The 19020-nt window shown below is 45.3% G+C and overlaps 1 protein-coding gene and 1 pseudogene across 1 annotated transcript; one reads left to right on the top strand and one right to left on the bottom strand.

Annotated features, from left to right (window-relative positions):
* Positions 1-3633: 3633 nt before the first annotated feature.
* Positions 3634-4560, top strand: LOC146619563 (olfactory receptor 4S2-like). The gene has a single exon (XM_085370896.1). The coding sequence runs from the start codon at positions 3634-3636 to the stop codon at positions 4558-4560; it is 927 nt and encodes a 308-aa protein (XP_085227022.1).
* An 8871-nt stretch (positions 4561-13431) lies between these two features.
* On the bottom strand, positions 13432-14302 carry LOC146619562 (olfactory receptor 11A1-like; annotated as a pseudogene).
* Positions 14303-19020: the final 4718 nt, after the last annotated feature.

Below are 19020 nucleotides of genomic sequence, written 5' to 3'. Positions count from 1 at the left end.
TTATTTTTAAAATAGAAATGTACCTAAATAAAAGACACTCAAGCATTTACAACTCTAAAGACACAATTCCGCCTTTCATTTATATCTGGAGAGTCAGACAACAGTGAACAAACTGTATAGAATACCCTAAATTTCCACGAGTTTGCCATATCTTTGCCTAATGAACATTTAAACAGGAGTTATAAGTAATGCAAAGTGTTCTGTTATCAATAACGTTTTTTTAAAGTGAATTTCGCCCTTGACTTTTGCAAGACTATTCAGGAAGCCAAAGTTTTTCACATCTACTGGAAGATTGCACAACTGGAAGTTCACTTGCCGCAAGAAATAACCACATTTGTAAATTTACACAATATGTACACAACACACTCAACTATGAATTAAGAGCATAACATCAACAGTTAAAACCAAATCTTAAGAGTTTAACAAAATACGTTTCCTTTTGTGGATTGCATTAGCATGCTTTATGCTTTTTACTGTTCAGGAACACATGACTAATGCAGGGATGTCACTCCTGGAGGCCTGCTCTTCATTTGATTCAACTGTGCTAAACCAGAAGGAACTAAAACATGCATAGCAGCTCTCCAGCACAGAATTTGGGCATCCCTGGACTAATGAGAGGGGTGATACTGAGATCTAGATTTTAGTAAAGCAATTAGGTCTGGTTTGAGGGCAGTGGTTGAGATGCGTAAAATATCACGCAAGTGGGAGTCACTCATCCTTGATCTCAATCGGTTCTTGTTTAAGTTCATGACAGAGAAAGTTTGCTCACACAAATATGTGGAACCAAATAAGCTCAGCATTTTCTTGGCAAGAGATCGCACTTCAGGAAACCTGTCTTTGTCTAGCTGCCGATAAAAGTCAACAAGAGAAGACTGCCAGTGTTTTCCACTCATCGTCGCACTGCAGTTCAATGAGCTCCAGCTGAAGCTGGAGCATCATCAGGGTCCACGGAGAAGGGAGATGAGAAAAGCAGCATGTCTTTTTCAATAGCTGCAAAGTCCTGAAAGCGTTTGTTAAATTCTCCAGAAAGAGACGCGATAGCTGTTGCGTACCTCTTCATTTGAACATTAATGTCCTCTGGGAAACTGTCAATAACCTCTTTCAAAGCTGGGAAGTGGCTCTGTTAGGGACAAGTGTCTTTGGAAAAGTTGCAGTTTGGTTCCAAAGGACTTGATGCGAGCCACCTCACATCATTGTAATAAATTAAGTCACCATATTCAGCCTGGATGTCGTGCAGAAACTCCTGAAACTGTCGGTGGTACAGAGCTTTAGAGCGAATACAGTTGACTGTCTTTGCTACTGGTTTCATAACATCATCAAATTTGAGATGTTTGGCACAGAGAGCCTGCTGATGAATGATACAGTGAAGTTTAACACCGTTACCTGCTTGTTTGCTGACTTTATTGCAGATCAGTGTGGACAATCCGCTTCGCTCACCAGCCACGGCAGGTGCACCATCAGTAATGATCCCAGAAACTTCACTCCATGGTAGCTTCATATCATCAACAGCTTCACAAACAGAAATGAATAAATCCAATCCTCTGGTTTGACCCTTACGGCTTTTGAGATCCAGCAGCTCCTCTGTCACGTTCATCTTGTCGTCGACTCCTCATAAAAGAATCAGCAGTTGCGCGGTGTCAGATGCATCGGTGCTTTCATCACAGGCTAATGAGAAATAATCAAAATCCACTCCTCTGTCCCGCAGCTGTCTGTGAATGTCTGACGATATATCCTCACCTCTTCGTGCCACAGTGTTGCGTGCCAAGCAAGCATTCAGAAATTCTTGCTTCCACTCGGGGCAAATGTTCTCCACCATTTTCATGACACAGTCTTTGACAAACGTACCTTCAGTGAAAGGTTTGCCATGTTTCGCTATTAACATAGCCACTTCGTAGCTGGCTTTCATGATATTTTCATGTGTCTCACAGGCCCGCATGAAAAACCGCTGTTGCGAAGCCAGAGCAGCTTGGAGTTGCTTCACTTTTTCAGCGCGCTCACTCCTTGTTAGCTTGTTATATGTTGCAGCATGTTTAGTCTCGTAGTGTCTCCTAATGTTAAAATCCTTAAACAAGGCAACAGTGTCTTTACAAATCAGGCAAACACAATTGCCTCGAATTTCAGTAAAAAAATACTGCAATTCCCACCGCTCCTGAAAGCAGCGGCCCTCACCATCAACCTTTCTCTTTTTTTGTACAGTCGCCATGGCAGAAATGAGCAGAGAAGGGCGGGCTCGCCGCACAGGCGCAAGTAGCAGAAAAAATGTGCAGCCACCATGTGGTGAAAAAAGGAACTACACCTTTAAAGCCAGGATTTATTTATTCAGACTTAGAAAGTGAGCCATAAATTACACATAATTAGACTGAAGCTGTGGGCCGTGATTGGGCCGCGGGCCGGACTTTGGACATGCCTGCAGTAAGAGAAGGTACGACCTCTCTTGTGACCTTAAGATGTGTGTGTATGCCAGAGTGCTCTGGGAGGCACACAGAGTCTTTGCAGGCTGCTAAGGATCAGACATCCTATCAATATGCAATTGATTATATAACTCTAAGCATATATGAGTAAATATTTCTAAGCATAAATGACAATCCAGCAATATAAACCTAACAGATGTCAACTCTCCCCACTCCTTTAACCTTTTTATAGAACCCTTAGCACAGTCAACACGGCAAAACAACACCTTCATCCCTGTTTCTATAGGGTGTACAAAACACCATATTTCATTATATGCCGATGATGTCTGTCGGACGACATGTCGGCTATCCAGTCGACCTTACCCACACTATTGAACTTAATAGATACTTTTGGTAAGCTATCAGGTTTTAAGATTAACCTCGGGAAATCTGCTCTTATGTTACTCAAATTAGACTGGAACACTCTCAATACCCCACCAGATATAAACATTGTAGGACAGGTTAATTATTTAGGTACTTAGGTAGTGATGTCTGTAGCCTCTATTGTTAAGAACAACTGCTGTGATATTTTTAAAAAGATAGAAAAGGATGTTAATAGATGGACGCATGCGTCAGTGCCAGCTCGGATCGCTGTAGTTAAAATGAATGTATTACCAAGAATTCATTTTATAAGTTCAATGTTTCCTTTAGCCACCCCCCCCCCCCCCCCCCCCCCCCCCCAGTCGATTACTGGAAAAAAGTGCTCTGCTCAAGTCATTCATATGGATTAACAGGCATTCACGTATAAAGTGGGATATATTACAAAGATCCAGACTAGGTGGCGGATGGGCAGTCCTGAATGTTAAACTATATAATTTTGGCATTCACACTGAAACATATCAGCCAATCAAAAGATCAAAAATTATAGAAATATAACAGCTCCACATATAAAACCCTTTAATAAGTTTAGAATTACAGTTTTTTGTATTTCAGCAAAAGTTGTTTTCATGCTAAGAGTAGCGGTGAGACACAATTAGTGTCCGTTGGCAATGAGCTCAGACTATTACATCACCCGGTTGAAGAGTTTAAATGAAGGAACGTCTGCATGTCAGTCAGTTTTATGCTAATTCACTTCTGCAACATGCTGTAAGTAGACTGAAAACTACTTTTGTTTGGCAGTTCTATTAAATAACACTGTGATCCTCGTTTAACTTTCATAGTTCCGAGAAGCAAACTGTTGATCATGACGAACCTTTCACAGGTTTCATATTTCACTTTCAGTGCCTACTTTGACACTGGGCCATTCAAATACTTATATTTCACTATTGTCATGTCTCTGTATGTGTTTATATTTGGATCTAACCTGCTGCTGATTGTGGTTATCTGTGTGAACAGAAGCTTACATGAACCTATGTACATGTTTCTGTGCAGCCTGTTTGTGAATGAGCTGTATGGTAGTACAGGGCTGTTTCCGTTCCTCCTGCTTCAGATCCTCTCTGATGTTCACACTGTTTCTGCTCCTCTCTGCTTCCTGCAGATCTTCTGTCTGTACACTTATGCAAATGTAGAGTTTTATAACTTAGCCATCATGTCTTATGACAGGTATCTTGCTATCTGCTGTCCTCTACAGTATCACACACATATGACGTTTAACAAGGTTGCCAAGCTCATCGTTCTCACATGGCTGTTCCCTATTCTGAATATAGTCGTGATGATATCACTGAATGCCTCACTGCAGCTCTGTGGACACACTGTTGACACACTGTACTGCAACAATTACTCTGTCGTGAAACTGGCCTGCTTTGACACAACAATTAATAACATCTATGGACTCATGTACACATTCACTGTACTAATTGGTCTTGCATTGCTAAACTTGTTCACTTATGTTAAGATTCTTAAAGTGTGTTTTTCTGGATCCAAACAGACCCGGCAGAAAGCCGTCAGCACCTGCACGCCTCACCTCGCTTCTCTGCTCAACTTTTCATTTGGTTGCTTCTTTGAAATAGTGCAGAGCAGGTTTAACCTGAGCAGAGCTCCCATGATTTTACGCATTTTCCTATCAATATATTTTCTCACTTGCCAACCAGCTTTCAACCCCGTCCTGTACGGACTCAAACTAACCAAAATCCGACTCATATGTAAAAGTCTTTTATTTGGTAAGATATGAATTTAAAAAGTTAATAGATACTTTACTAAGTTGATTTCTGGAACTGTTTGGAATATGTGTGACTGTAACAGGCATTACATTTACATTTTTCAAAACAAGTTCAAACAAAACTAGTTTATTTAAATCTTTGTCACATATTGTCACTTTGAATAATATGAAATGCTAATCTTTCACAATAAGGATATTTAGAAATCTTATAAATGAAACATTTATTTACACAATCAATTCTCACATAACAGAGAATAAAACATATTTAAGCACATTAGTCAGAATGGTACATAGCGTGGTGTTTATGTAAAACTTTTCTAGTCTCAATGATGAATCAAGGATTTTGTAAACTAGAGGAAACAACGGTCCATAAAAGTCTCAACGAACAGGATAAATGAATGGAAACATTTTAATTTAAAATTAAAAGAAATCCAATAAAGTATTCTTTGGAAGCGCCTTCATCTTTGTCTTTTAATTGCTGATTATAATATGCCGTGTTAATGAACAGCATTGTGCAGCTGCAGGTTTATCAGTGGTCACAGTACTCTGCTGAGGCAGCTGAATTCTTGCAACACCGTGATTACAAATGTGGAGCTGAACAGCGATCAACGCTGACCTCAATAGTTCAAGCTGGCCTGATAGACACTCACAGAAACATTGGTAGAAACATCCATCACAAGAATCCATGATGGTTCCCTTAAAAATGGTTTTCCATAAAAACTGTTAAATCTGTGATGGTTTAAAACTGGGGAGTGGGATACAGTGTAGAAGCTTCCAGCTCGGCACATGTATATGGGGTTAGGTTGTAATTAAAGTCATTTATCACAAAGGTCTGGGCCGGGAGTAAAACCTCTGACCCTGTCATTGAAATGCTTATTTTTTTCCACTTATGTAGCCACAACAACATTAATAGATACTTAGTCCAGTTACATTTTATTTATAGTGTCACATCACAATAACAGTTATGTCCAAGTGCTTTATAATGTAAGGTAAATCCTACGATAACACATAGAGGTGTTAGTAATTATACACAATAATACATCTAATACACGTTTACTCCCCCATCCAAATCACTGAATTCACTGTGAATGAATGGTTCGCTCTCAGGAGCTCAGTGAACTCCAGTGTGTTACTGTGATAGGACGACACCTGCGCAACTAAAAATTCCACAGTGAGATGTTAGTGGGATAATAACCAAGTGGAAGTGATTGGGAACAACAGCAGCTCAGCCATGATGGCCATGTAAAATCACAGAGTGGGGTCAGTGGATGCTGAGATGCACAGTGTGCAGAGGTCACCAACTTTTTGCAGAGCCAAACTTCATGTGGCCTTCAGATTAGCTCAAGAAAATAATTATTATAATATGATGTGCTAAATTTGTTTAGATCAGAGGAATAAGGAAGGATTGGTCTGTGTTTTAGTTTGGCTTAGCTGTAGCCTGAGAGTGTAATTGTTTAGAAGGAAAGGAATTTATGGACACTGGGGTCAGCCTGCCATAGAAGGAGACAGGAAGCTACAGTTGGGGGTTGCTGATGCTTGTACCTTTAATAAAACTCATAATTGTTCTAAACTTAGAAGCAGGTTTGCAGGAGACTCTCCACCTTATCTGTAAATGTAAGTCAACAAGAGGCCACTGGCCCAGTGGATGCAGAGTGGGAGTCTCAGTGTTTCTAATATGTTAACTGTGTTTTCTATGTTGTGTAGAGGAATCTGGTGTAGCTTGGGTGAGGAGATTACTTTTATGACCCCAGGAAGTCACGTATACAGACACACACACACACACACAGTGCTTTGACTGTTACGACACACCCACACCTACATGCACACTCACTCACGTGCACTCACATAGACACACAGGCACTCACGTGCACGTGCATACACACACACAGAGACACAGAGTTTGCAGCACACCGTGGGGGTCTTATGATGGGGTCGCACATTCTTGATCTTTAGTTCAAACACTTGTTGTAATGACTAACGACTCCTGACATGTTGGAGATGTTTGTTCTTTATACAGTAAAGTTACAGCTGGACACAAATAACATCAGGCTGATCCTGCCACGATTTGCTCCCCCGTTCAAATCACGGACAAACAGGATCCCACAGCTGTTTATGTTTTTAAACCCATTTTGCACAGAGAGGCGTTTTTTGAAAAATGTATTGACAGCAATGTTGAACATTATTACACAGGAAAAAACAGTAAAATAATCACAGCGTGACGCCTCTGCCTTTGTAAATGGAGGGACAGTAACTGCGTGTAAAACCTGCAGACAGTCAGATTAACAGTATTTCGTCTCTATCTGCCATTCTGTGATTCATCTCCTGTAAACAATAACGTGGCCACAGCGTTACTTGTATTTGCTTAATTGTTTACTGAATGTTTGCAAAAAGGTTTGGGAACCGCTGCTTTACACCTACATGAGGATCCTCAAAGTCTGTTTTTCTGGGTCCAAACAGACCCGACAGAAAGCCGTCAGCACCTCACCTCACTTCTCTACTCTACTCTACTTTTCTTTTTAAATTGTGCAAAACAGACTTGATATGAAACACGTCCCAAATCTGTTGCGTATTTTTTTTATCTTTATATTGGCTCACATTTCAGCCGCTCTTCAATCCTGTGCTCTACGGACTGAATCTGACCAAAGTCCGCATCGAATGTAAAATTCTGATTTTTGGTAAAATGCAAATGCTTGATGTGGAAACTGTGGTATATTTCTTTAAATTCAATAAGCTGGGGAAGTAAGTAAAGGGGAAAATAAAAATCCCCCTTTTGGCACTGCTTCATCTATCTCAGGGTTCCCCACCTGCCAATTTCAATTTTAACACCTGTACATGAGTAAAAATAAACATGTTTTAGTATCAAAATATATTAAAATAAATAAATAAATAAATTCAATAAGTTGAAATAAAAAGATCAGAATGAACATTGACAAAATTGGATATGTTTTTATTAAATGTTCCTGTCAGGAGTTGAAAAAATGGGTTGACTGTTTGGGAAAATAACTCAGATTATTTCTATGATTATTCTCATGGTGGCTTTTTTATGTTTTACGTGTTTTCTGCCTAATATAACCACAGCAATAAACATCTGTCTTAGTTACTGTCCTGAATGTACATTAACAGCTCAGGGCAAAGTTAGCCGGATCGGTTGCCCCTCAGTAAATAAGTGATTCAATATGCCAGGGAGATAATAACATAATATTGTTAAGTGTTTAATCGGTGATGCATTCAAGGTACAGGTGTCAAAGTTGCATTCACTGTACTTTTAAGCAAATTTGCCCAGGGTTAGTAAATCCAGTGCTAGAAAGTGTTACAGGACACGGATGAGCCTGAGGAGGTTTTGTAAGTTTCTCGAAAACAACAGAAACAAAATTCCAGTTACTCTCTTTCCAGACTCCACAGAGCCTAAACTCATTTTTCATGTGACAAGTAATTCCAAATACAAGTTCTGAAATAGCTCAACAATGATAACAAATCATGTCTTGGAAGCTAAATAAAGTGTGGTGATAACTGAAGGTTAGCAAAGGTACCAGCAAGCCAGCACCTACAGCTTTCATCACTGTAACGAGCTTCTAAATTTAGAGGCTGACCACAAACAGGATGCAGCATTTCCAGTCCAGTATAACTCTTTATTGTTTTATACAGCTTTTACTCAGTGCTTTTGCACTAATGCCTGGTCAGCTTCAGTGTACAGCACCAGCCTCCTCGCTGTCAGCTTCTCTCCTTCTGGCCCAGTCCCAGCGTAAAACAAGGAGAGGCTTAATTAGCTCATGGCTGCTAGCTGTTCCAGCCTCCCCTGCAGCTGAGGCACAAACCACATGTTTATAGGAAATACACTCAACTCAAAACCATAAAAAAACATATTTTTTCCATTTTCCAAACAAAAATATTAAATCCTCGGCTGACTGGGAACCAAGTAAGAATTTCATAATATATCAATAAATATATTTTATTCCCCCCAAAGTTAAAAAAGGAAACTAAATTCTTTGTACATTTTTAGTTTGTAATGCAACATCGTTGCTCTCAGAGATGTAACTGAACACACTGTGATGTGTAACCACTTCTAACATTAAAAACACTGTTAGCTTATTAGTGCTTCACATGTTTATCAAGAGCTTTTCGAGTTATATATATGACGGAAATATAACAGTTCTTAGTAGGTGAAGAGTTTTTAGGCTATGAATACACGTTTACAGATCAGGGAATGTTAAATACTGGAGGTGATCAACCAATTATCCAGTCCCAGGACAGGAAGAGACTCCACCCAACTACTCAGCAGGCACGCCCAGGTGTCCACCCCCTAAGAAAGAAAAGGGGAAAAAGACCCACAGCCATCGTCTGGTGGGAGGAACCACACATAAAACAAACACTGACAACATTGGATCATAACAATGCCAAAGATCAAACCTGAAGAAAGTTAAAAATCAGTAATTAACTTTGAACTGTAAAAATGGCCTTTCAACAAGAATACATTTATGTTCCATAAAAATTATTAATTAAAATAAAAAGATAAGAGAAAACAAAAAATTGTTGATGCTTTTCTATGTTGTGAGTTTATTAGTTGAATTTTAAAAAATTATTGCAAATTTCCCACAAGCTCTCAGAAATCAGATACTGCTGCAGCAAATCCATCTCTGCAGCACTTTTGGCCTCTTTCCTATCAGTGCCACACACTGGCACGAGTGTTTAATGATTCTTTGAGCTGTTGTTTTTCCGGGGTGGAATGATTGTCACCCAAACACCTTTAAGGCCTTTAACAGTGAGAATTGTTCCTAGAGTATTTAAAAGTAGAATGGGAGGCAGAGCCTTCAGTTTTCAAATTCAAATTCAAATTTTATTTGTCACACACACACAACCATACACAGTATGACATGGGGGTGAAATGCTTGTAGCTGTACAATGCCCGACCATTAAATGACAGAAGAAAGTTTTACAATATTTACAATTTACAGGTTACTACAAAATTTACAAATTAACTTAGGAATTTACAGTAAAGAATGTGCAAATAGCAGAAGAGATTATAAAGATAAGGATTATAAATTATAGGAATTATAGGATTATAGGAAATGTGTGGTGGTGCGTGTGGTGACGTGTGTGAGAGTCCAGTCTTATAGTGACGTGTTTGGGAGAGTCCAGTCCTACACCTGGTTCAGGGCCCGAATAGCCTGGGGGAAGAAGCTCCTCCTCATTCTCTCTGTTTTGGCCTTAAGGGAGCGGAAGCGCTTCCCAGACCTCAACAGTGAGAAGAGTCCATTGTTGGGATGGGAGAGGTCCATCATAATCTTCCTAGCTTTGGACTTGCACCGCTTGGTGTAGATGGACAGCAGGTCAGGGAGCTCTGATTGAATGATGCGTTCTGCCGAGCGCACCACCCTTTGCAGATCTCGTCTATCCTGCTTGGTGCTGTTCCCAAACCAGGTGCAGATGTTTGACGTCAGGACGCTCTCGATGGTGCAGGAGTAGAAGTTCTTGAGCACCTTCAGTGGCAGATGGAAGTCTCTAAGTCTTCTGAGGAAGAAGAGACGCTGACGGGCTTTCTTAACCAGGGTGTTGATGTGACAGGACCATGACAGGTCCTGAGTGATGTGGACACCCAGGTATCGGAAACTGTCCACTCTCTCCACTGGCGTGCCACTGATGATGAGGGGTTTGTAATTCCTCGCCTGCTTTGTAGTGAAGTCCACGATCAGCTCCTTAGTCTTGCTGATGTTTAGGAGGAGGTTATTCTCCTGGCACCAGGTCTCCAGGTTCCTAATCTCCTCCAGGTAGGCCGTCTCGATGTTGTCGGAGATCAGGCCCACAACAGCAGTGTCGTCAGCAAACTTGACAATGGAGGTGGTGTCGGATGTGGCTACACAGTCATAAGTGTACAGTGAGTACAGCAGGGGGCTTAAAACACAGCCCTGATGCACTCCAGTGCTGAGTGAGATGGAGGGGGAGACTTGTTTCCCACCCTCACTGATTGGGGTCTGTCTGTGAGGAAGTTGAGGATCCACTGACACAGTGATGAGCTGAGTCCTAGATCCGTCAACTTGGTGAAAAGCTTAGAGGGAATTATTGTGTTGAATGCTGAACTGTAGTCCACGAACAGCATCCTAACATAATTCCCTCTGCCAGTGTCCAGGTGACTCAGGCATGTGTGGAGCAGGTGAGATATGGCATCGTCTGTGGAACGATTAGTCCGGTAAGCAAACTGAAGTGAGTCGATGGTGGCAGGAAGTGAAGAAGTGATGTGATCTCTCATCAGTCTTTCAAAACACTTCATTACAACTGAAGTCAGTGCTACTGGACGGTAGTCATTGTGGCAAGCGGGCTGTTGTTTCTTTGGAACAGGGACAATAATGGACCGTTTGAAGCACGTGGGAACCACAGCTTGGGCCAGGGAGAGGTTGAAGATCTCCGTGAACAGACCAGTCCGCTAGTTGATCAGCACAGGCTCTAAGGACCCGGCCAGGGATTGCATCTGGTCCTGCTGCCTTCCTGGTGTTCACCCTCCTGAAGGTGTTCCTCATGGCATGCTCTGTGATGACGAATGCATTTTCTTCACTGGTGCACTCCGAGCGCGCGCAGCTGTTTGTTGTTTTAATTGCTGCGGCGTCGAAGCGAGCATAAAACGTGTTCAGCTCATCAGCCAGTGAAGCATCGGCATTCATCATTGAAGAAGATGGTCGTTTATAGTCCGTTATAGTCCGCAGTCCTTTCCACAGGCTCCTAGAGTCGCACTGTCGTAGCTGTGACTCTAGTTTTTCCCCGTAGCTCCGCTTTGCCTTTTGGACCGCGCTGCGCACGTTGTAGGACGCAGCCTTGTATAGGTCCATATTACCGGAGACGAGCCCTTCATTGTAGGCAGCGGTGCGTGATCTCAGAGCGTCGCGGATGTTTTTATCCACCCACGGCTTCTGGTTGGGAAACGTTCGGATGATAGTTCTTTCTGCTGTGTCGTCCGCTAGTTTCCCGATAAATCCCACAACCGCTTCCGCAAACATGTTGATGTCATCAGAGCTGCGCCGAAACATGTCCCAGTCTGCGTCATCCAGTGCGTCCTGCAGCGCGGCCACCGATTGGTCCGTCCAGCGAGCGACCTCCCTCCTGATTGGTGGTTGCTGCTTTAGCCTTTGTTTGTAAGCAGGCATGAGGAAGATGGCGGCATGGTCTGATTTTCCAAATGCCGGCAGGGGCTGAGCCTTGTAACAGTTCTTGAACGGGGTGTAGCAGTGGTCTAATGTCCTCGTGCCCCGGGTGGGGCAGTTGATGTGCTGGTGAAGGTTGTGAAATGTCCGTTTGAGATTCACTCTGTTAAAATCTCCCATAACAATGAGTGCGGCATCTCGGTGAAGTGTTTGTTGATGTGTGAGAGCCTCATGTAGCTCACATAAGGCAGTGTCCGAGTCCGCGTGAGGCGGAATGTAAACAGTGCAGGCAATGACCGCAGTGAATTCCCGAGGGAGATAGAAAGGGCGACACTTAACGATCAAAAGCTCCAGATTGGGCGAGCAAGAGCGTGTGAGTGGGGAGATGTTTGTGCTGTCGCACCATCTGTTGTTCACCATCAAACACACTCCACCACCTCTTTTCTTCCCCGACTCCATTGTCCTGTCCATGCGGTAAACCGAAAAGAACCCCGTCGGCTGCACGGCGTGGTCTGGTATCGCTGGGTTCAGCCAAGTCTCAGTGAAGCAGAGGAGGTTGCAGTCCCGAATGTCTCTCTGGAACTTGATTCTGGCTCTGAGGTCATCAAGCTTGTTCTCGATGGATTGAACATTGGCTAGCAGGATACTGGGCATGGGTGCGCGGTGTGCGCGAGCCCGTAGCCTGTTCCTGATGCCGGCTCTTTTACCTCGAGGCCGTCGTTTAGGGTCGCGTCCTTTGTTCTCTCTCAGGATCTCCTTTGGCCAGTTTGGGTCCGGAGTTAAACATGGTGAAATGTTCGTGTATTGCAGACCAATAGAAACCAAAGTGTCTCTACTGTAGCGGATTCGTGTGTTTTGCATGATGCCCATGCAAGATTATCGCAGATATAGCAAAAAGTGACGAAAAACTGCAAAAAGTGGAGAAGTTAGGGCAGAGCATCCAGCACGGCAGCCGACCTCATCGGCGCCATTTTAAGTTTTTCAGGCCCCTCTTCTGTGGAACCAGCTTCAGTTTGGATTCAGGAGACAGACACTATCTCTACTTTCAAGATTAGGCTTCAAACTAAAGAGCAATATGTGTAATTTGTGATGACTGAATAAAACTTAAATCATTTGGCCTAGTAGCTGCCTACCAATGACACTGCTTTAAATATAATTGCATTTGAGCTACAAATCGAAAGTAAAATGTAATTCTGCTTTTGTTTTCAGGCACATAGTTACAACAAATTTTTATTCATAAAAAAATAAATTATTCAAACATTGTGTTTGATGATAGCAGCAAAATGAAATGATCACAGTGATTTCTTAAACAAGATGTGACACGCTTCAAAGTCTTAAACTCAGAAAATTCAGGAAAAGAAAAAATATTTTTTTAAAAACTGAGGTCACATATTTAATGACTAAAGTACCGATGTATATTTTAGCAAAGAATTACATGTTAAAGTTTGCATTTGTTTCAGTTTTGTTCAGATTTAGTCTGTAAGCAGGTGTCTTTATGGTAGCTGACATGAGAGCAAATGATCAAAGGATTTAAACAATAAATTAATAGTGAGTTATGATAAATAAAGCGATAATAAGAGATGACTTTATTCTCATAAACTGTCAACAGTAAATTGAGCATGAGCCAGCAGCCCACAACCCTCTTACTCTCATTTCCTCTTTACTAATGCACTGCCTTGTCTAAGTTTCAACATCAAGCACCTGCATTTTACAAAGATTAGACCTTTATATATGATCCGGATTTTGGTCAGACTCAGTCCATAAAGTAAAGGATTACAGAGCGGTGGGCATATGAGCCAATATAATGATAAAAAAATACGCACCATATTTGGGACGTGTTTCATGTTGGATCTACTTTGTGCAGTTTCGAAGAAGGAACCACATGAAAAGTTGAGCAGAGAAGCGAGGTGAGGCGTGCAGGTGCTGACGGCTTTCTGTCGCGTCTGTTTGGATCCAGAAAAACAGACTTTGAGGATCCTCATGTAGGTGTAGAGAATCAGAGTGACAGAGGATATGGTTATGAAAATAGCACCAAGTATTCCATAGATGTTATTGACTGTGGTGTCAGAACAGGCCAGTTTAACAACAGAATAGTTGTCACAGTACACTTTGTTAATGATGTTCCCACACAGCTGCAGAGGAGCACTCAGAGAAATCAAAAGAGTGATTCCAAGAAATGAGGAAAACCACGTTAGAACAATGAGCATGGATACCTTGCATGGACTCATACGTGTGTGATATTGAAGAGGAAAACATATTGCAAGATATCTGTCATAAGACATGACGGCTAAGTTACTGAGCTGCAAATTTGCATAAGAGTACACACAGAAGATCTGCAGGAAGCAGAGAGGAGCAGAAACAGTGTGAACATCAGAGAGGATCTGAAGCAGGAGGAATGGAAACAGCCCTGTACTACCATACAGCTCATTCACAAACAGGCTGCACAGAAACATGTACATAGGTTCATGTAAGCTTCTGTTCACACAGATAACCACAATCAGCAGGACATTGACAGTAACAATAACAATATATAAAAATGCAACAACTGTGAAATATAAATATTTCAAAGCCCCGCTGTCGAGGTAGGCAGTGAGTGTGAAATATGAAACCTGTGAAGAGTTCATCATGATCCTCTTTTTGTTTTTACCATACATCACTTAAACTGTGCACAAACGGAGCTACATTTAAGGATGAGAATCACCCATCAGCGGCCTGATTGTAAGTCCCTCCCAACTGCACTGAATCACTTCTTGTTTTATCCTTTTCACTGCAGCAGTATGACGTCATCATCAGGGGACACACCGGAGAGATTTTAAACTAGTGGTTTCGAAAACGCAAATGGGCCTTCAGAAAAATGTATATTTGTCTTTTGTTAGAATAGAATAGAATAAAATAGAATAGAATTGAATAGTACTTCATTATCTTGGTTGCCCCATGCCAACTGTGTCATGGTCCGCGGCCCGGCGTCCGGGGTGCTGCTGGGATGTCCACGCCCATGAGCGTGGCTGCTAACCCCACACCTGCATCCCATCCCAGGCGATCACCAGGTGGACTATTTAATCCTGCCCTACCTGCTGCTCCACGCCAGTCCGTAGTCGCCTCTCAGCGATCACAACTCGGCGTGTTTTTGTTTTCGAGCCACCTGCCTGTCCACCTGTCCGCCTGAGATTTGGTTCACATTCAGCTTCGCCGTCTCGACCCCTTTTGGAGCTCCACCCCCCTCTGGTTCACTCGGCCCGGCTATCACCGTGAGACGCACACTCCACCTTCCCTCGTATGCTGCCTTTTTTCCGCACCCCAGTAATCTGTCTCTCTTTTTGTTTTACAGCCTCTCACAGCCCCGCTCTCGGCGTTCCCTGTGCGGTCCCTCGGTTTCTTCTGGTTTCATACGTTGTTTTTCTGGCTACCCTCACGGGACACCTTTAGTTGCAATAAAAATTACTTTCTTTATTCGCTCCTACCCTAGTGTGTGTGTTCTGCTACTGGGTCCTGCCTGCGCTCGGAACTTCGGTTCATGACAGTACGGACTGGCCAGTATGGACCCAGCAGATCCACTCCGCTCCGCTATTAATAAACAGGGCGCTATCCTCGGTCGCCACGATCAGCAGCTCCAGTCTCTCCAAGACTGTTGTCAAGAGCTCAGTGACACTCAGAATAAATTACAAACTAGGCCGTCCGACCCCGTGCACCGCGGCGTGTCGCCTCCGCCGCTGGAACCCTTCCACGGGGAGCTGGACCTGTGTGGGGGGTTCCTTTTCCAGTGCTCCTTGTTTTTCAGTCGCACGCCTCACGCGTTCCCCACGGATACTGCTAAGATCTCCCACTTCGTGGGATTGTTACGGGGGCGTGCTCTAGCATGGGCTGAAGCCTACTTAAATTCTCACCCCATTCGTGATTGCGATTACGATGACTTCCTGGAGGAGTTCCAGGCTACGTTTTCCCCTCCGGTATCGGAGGACGATGCCGCGCAGAAGTTGCTGGGGCTCCGTCAGGGGCGGCGCAGTATTGCGGAGTACCTAGTTGAATTCCGTACTCGAGCGGTCGCCGTGGGTTGGCCCGATTCGGCTCTTCGTGGGGTTTTTTTACGGTCGTTAAATGACCAGATGAAGGACCAACTAGCTTTTCACGAGGAGACCAGATCCTTTGATGAATTGGCCTCCCTCTCCCGTAGGATTGACAGACGCTTGCGGGAGAGGGATGCCGAGCGGCGGTCTAAGCCTATGGGCTCCGTATTGCGCCCCGGGTTTCGCGTTTCTCCGCCCCCGCCCCCAGCTGCGTGTGCGCGCTCTCCGTCGCCGCCCCCGCCTGAACCCATGCAGATCGGACGCTCTCGGCTTTCTCCGGAGGAGAGGGAACGCCGATTTCGGGCTGGAGAATGTCTGTACTGTGGGAGGCCCGGTCACTGCATCGCTGCTTGCCCGGTCCGCCCAAACGACCCGGCCCACCGGTGAGTCCGGGGATACGGGTGGGCAGCACTCTAAGCACTACTAGACCCCGATTGTTACTGTCCGTTACTATCGTGACTTCTAATCAGACTTTTACATGCCCCGCGTTAGTGGACTCCGGGGCGGAACAGAACCTTATGGATGAGAAGCTGGCTAAGAGGCTAGCTGTGTCTCTTACTCCACTCGAACCGCCCATCCCTGCGTCTACATTAAACAACCAAGTGTTTGCATACATAACTCACCAAACCGCGCCTGTACGGTTAATCACATCAGGTAACCACCAAGAGCAGCTGTCCTTTTTCACTTTTCCTGCTCCTGACACCCCGCTTATCCTAGGCTACCCCTGGTTACAGAGACATAACCCACACATAGATTGGGCCGGAAAAAGTATCGCGAGCTGGAGTGTGTTTTGTCTGGCGAACTGCCTGAGGTCAGCCGTTCCCTCCGCCTCAACGGAACGGAGGCCCGCCCCGCCACCCGCGCCGGACCTCTCTTCCGTGCCCCCCGACTATCACGATCTCCAGCAGGTGTTCAGTAAAGATGAGGCGCTCTCACTCCCGCCTCACCGTCCATATGACTGTGCTATCGATCTGCTCCCGGGTGCATCGCTGCCCTCTAGCAGATTATACAACCTGTCTCGCCCCGAAAGAGAAACCATGGAGAATTACATCCAGGAGTCGCTAACTGCAGGACGTATTAGGCCGTCATCCTCTCCCGTGGCTGCGGGTTTTTTCTTCGTGGGAAAGAAAGACGGGACGCTCCGCCCGTGCATCGATTACAGGGGGCTGAATGACGTCACCGTCAAAAACAAATATCCCCTCCCACTCATTAGTTCTATTTTTAACTCACTCCAGGGAGCTACGGTCTTCACCAAACTAGATCTGTGGAACGCCTACCACCTGGTACGGATACGTGAAGGCGACGAGTGGAAGACCGCCTTCAATACCCCACTAGGGCATTTTGAATATCTAGTGATGCCGTTCGGGTTAATGAACGCCCCGGCGGTTTTTCAAGCCCTAGTCAACGACGTGTTACGGGATTTCCTGAACGTGTTTGTTTTTGTTTACCTGGATGATATTTTGATTTTCTCCAAGACGCTCGAGGACCATCGCATCCATGTGAGGAGCGTGCTACAACGGCTGCTCGAAAATAGACTGTACGTAAAAGCGGAAAAGTGTGAGTTCCAAGCCTCATCCATTTCCTTCTTGGGCTACATCCTCGCTGGTGGGCAGGTGAAGACCGACCCGGTGAAGATCAAAGCAATATTGGAATGGCCGGTTCCGGAGACACGAAAGAAGCTTCAGAGCTTCTTGGGGTTTGCGAATTTTTATCGCCGTTTCATTCGAAACTACAGCCAGGTGGCCGCGCCTCTCACCCAACTCACCTCACCCAAGGTGTCTTTCACATGGTCCCCTGAGGCCCACGCAGCCTTCGCTAAATTGAAGCGATTATTCACGTCCACACCCATTCTGACCCATCCTGACTCTTCTAAACAGTTTGTTGTTGAGGTCGACGCATCTGATGCGGGAGTCGGGGCGGTTCTTTCCCAGCGGTCTGGGCCCCTGAACAAACTCCGGCCGTGCGCCTTTTTCTCACGCCGACTCACCCCCGCGGAGAGGAATTACGACATCGGCGACAGGGAACTCCTAGCGGTAAAACTCGCATTGGAGGAATGGCGTCACTGGCTGGAGGGGACCGAACAGCCCTTCGTTATATGGACGGATCATAAAAATCTACTGTACCTTAGAACCGCCAAGAGGTTAAATCCCCGTCAAGCTCGCTGGTCCCTATTCTTCGCCCGCTTCAACTTCACACTCTCCTATCGTCCCGGGTCACGAAACATCAAACCCGATGCGCTCTCCCGTCTGTATTCCCCTGACAGCGAGGCGCCCCCCCCCCGCCACCATCCTGCCTGCCTCCTGCGTGGTGGGTGCTCTCACCTGGGAGATTGAGGAGACCATTCGCCAAGCGCTCCCGGGGGACCCTGACCCAGGGACTGGACCGCCAGGACGGCGCTTCGTTCCCGCCGCCGCCCGGGGAGCAGTCATCCACTGGATCCACACAGCACGATTCGCGTGCCACCCGGGCGTGAGCAGAACGGCGCGCCTCCTCAGCAGACACTTCTGGTGGAAATCGCTACTACGGGACGTGAGGGACTACGTGTCTGCCTGTGCCATCTGCGCTCGTAATGAATCATCCACGAAACATCCCATGGGCCAGCTCCACCCACTCACTACTCCCCACCGGCCCTGGTCTCACATCTCGCTCGACTTTGTTACCGGTCTCCCCACCTCTTCTGGAAAATGTGTCATCCTCACCGTTGTGGATCGGTTTTCTAAGGCCGCCCACTTCGTCCCGCTAGCCAAGCTGCCCTCGGCTGCTGAGACTGCCCAAGCGTTAGTCACGGAAGTCTTCAGGCTCCACGGAATTCCCCTGGACATTGTCTCCGATCGCGGTCCCCAGTTCACCTCACAAGTGTGGAGGACCTTCTGCTCCATTCTCGGCGCCAAGGTCAGTTTGAGTTCCGGTTTCCACCCGCAATCCAATGGGCAAACTGAACGCCTTAATCAGGAGCTGGAGACTATGCTGAGGTGCGTAGCCAGTCAAAACCCCTCCTCCTGGGTTACTTACCTGCCCTGGGTGGAGTACGCCCACAATACTCACACCTCGTCCTCCACCGGCTTCTCTCCTTTCGAAGCGTCCCTCGGGTATCAGCCTCCGCTCTTCCCGGAAGAGGACCTGTCCCTCTCCGTCCCGTCGGCCCCTCATCACCTCCGGCGCTGCCAACGTGTGTGGCGCTGCGCTCGCCGCGCCCTCCTGCGCGCAAAGGAACGACAGGCGCACTACGCCGATCGTCGCCGCGCCCCAGCCCCTGACTACCAGCCGGGACAGAAGGT

This window comes from Diplotaxodon limnothrissa, linkage group LG14, assembly GCF_057381915.1.
Source record: "Diplotaxodon limnothrissa isolate DT_005_m linkage group LG14, D_limnothrissa_male_GT1.1, whole genome shotgun sequence".
Taxonomy (NCBI): domain Eukaryota; kingdom Metazoa; phylum Chordata; class Actinopteri; order Cichliformes; family Cichlidae; genus Diplotaxodon; species Diplotaxodon limnothrissa.
This window is presented reverse-complemented; position numbering and strand designations above follow the sequence as displayed.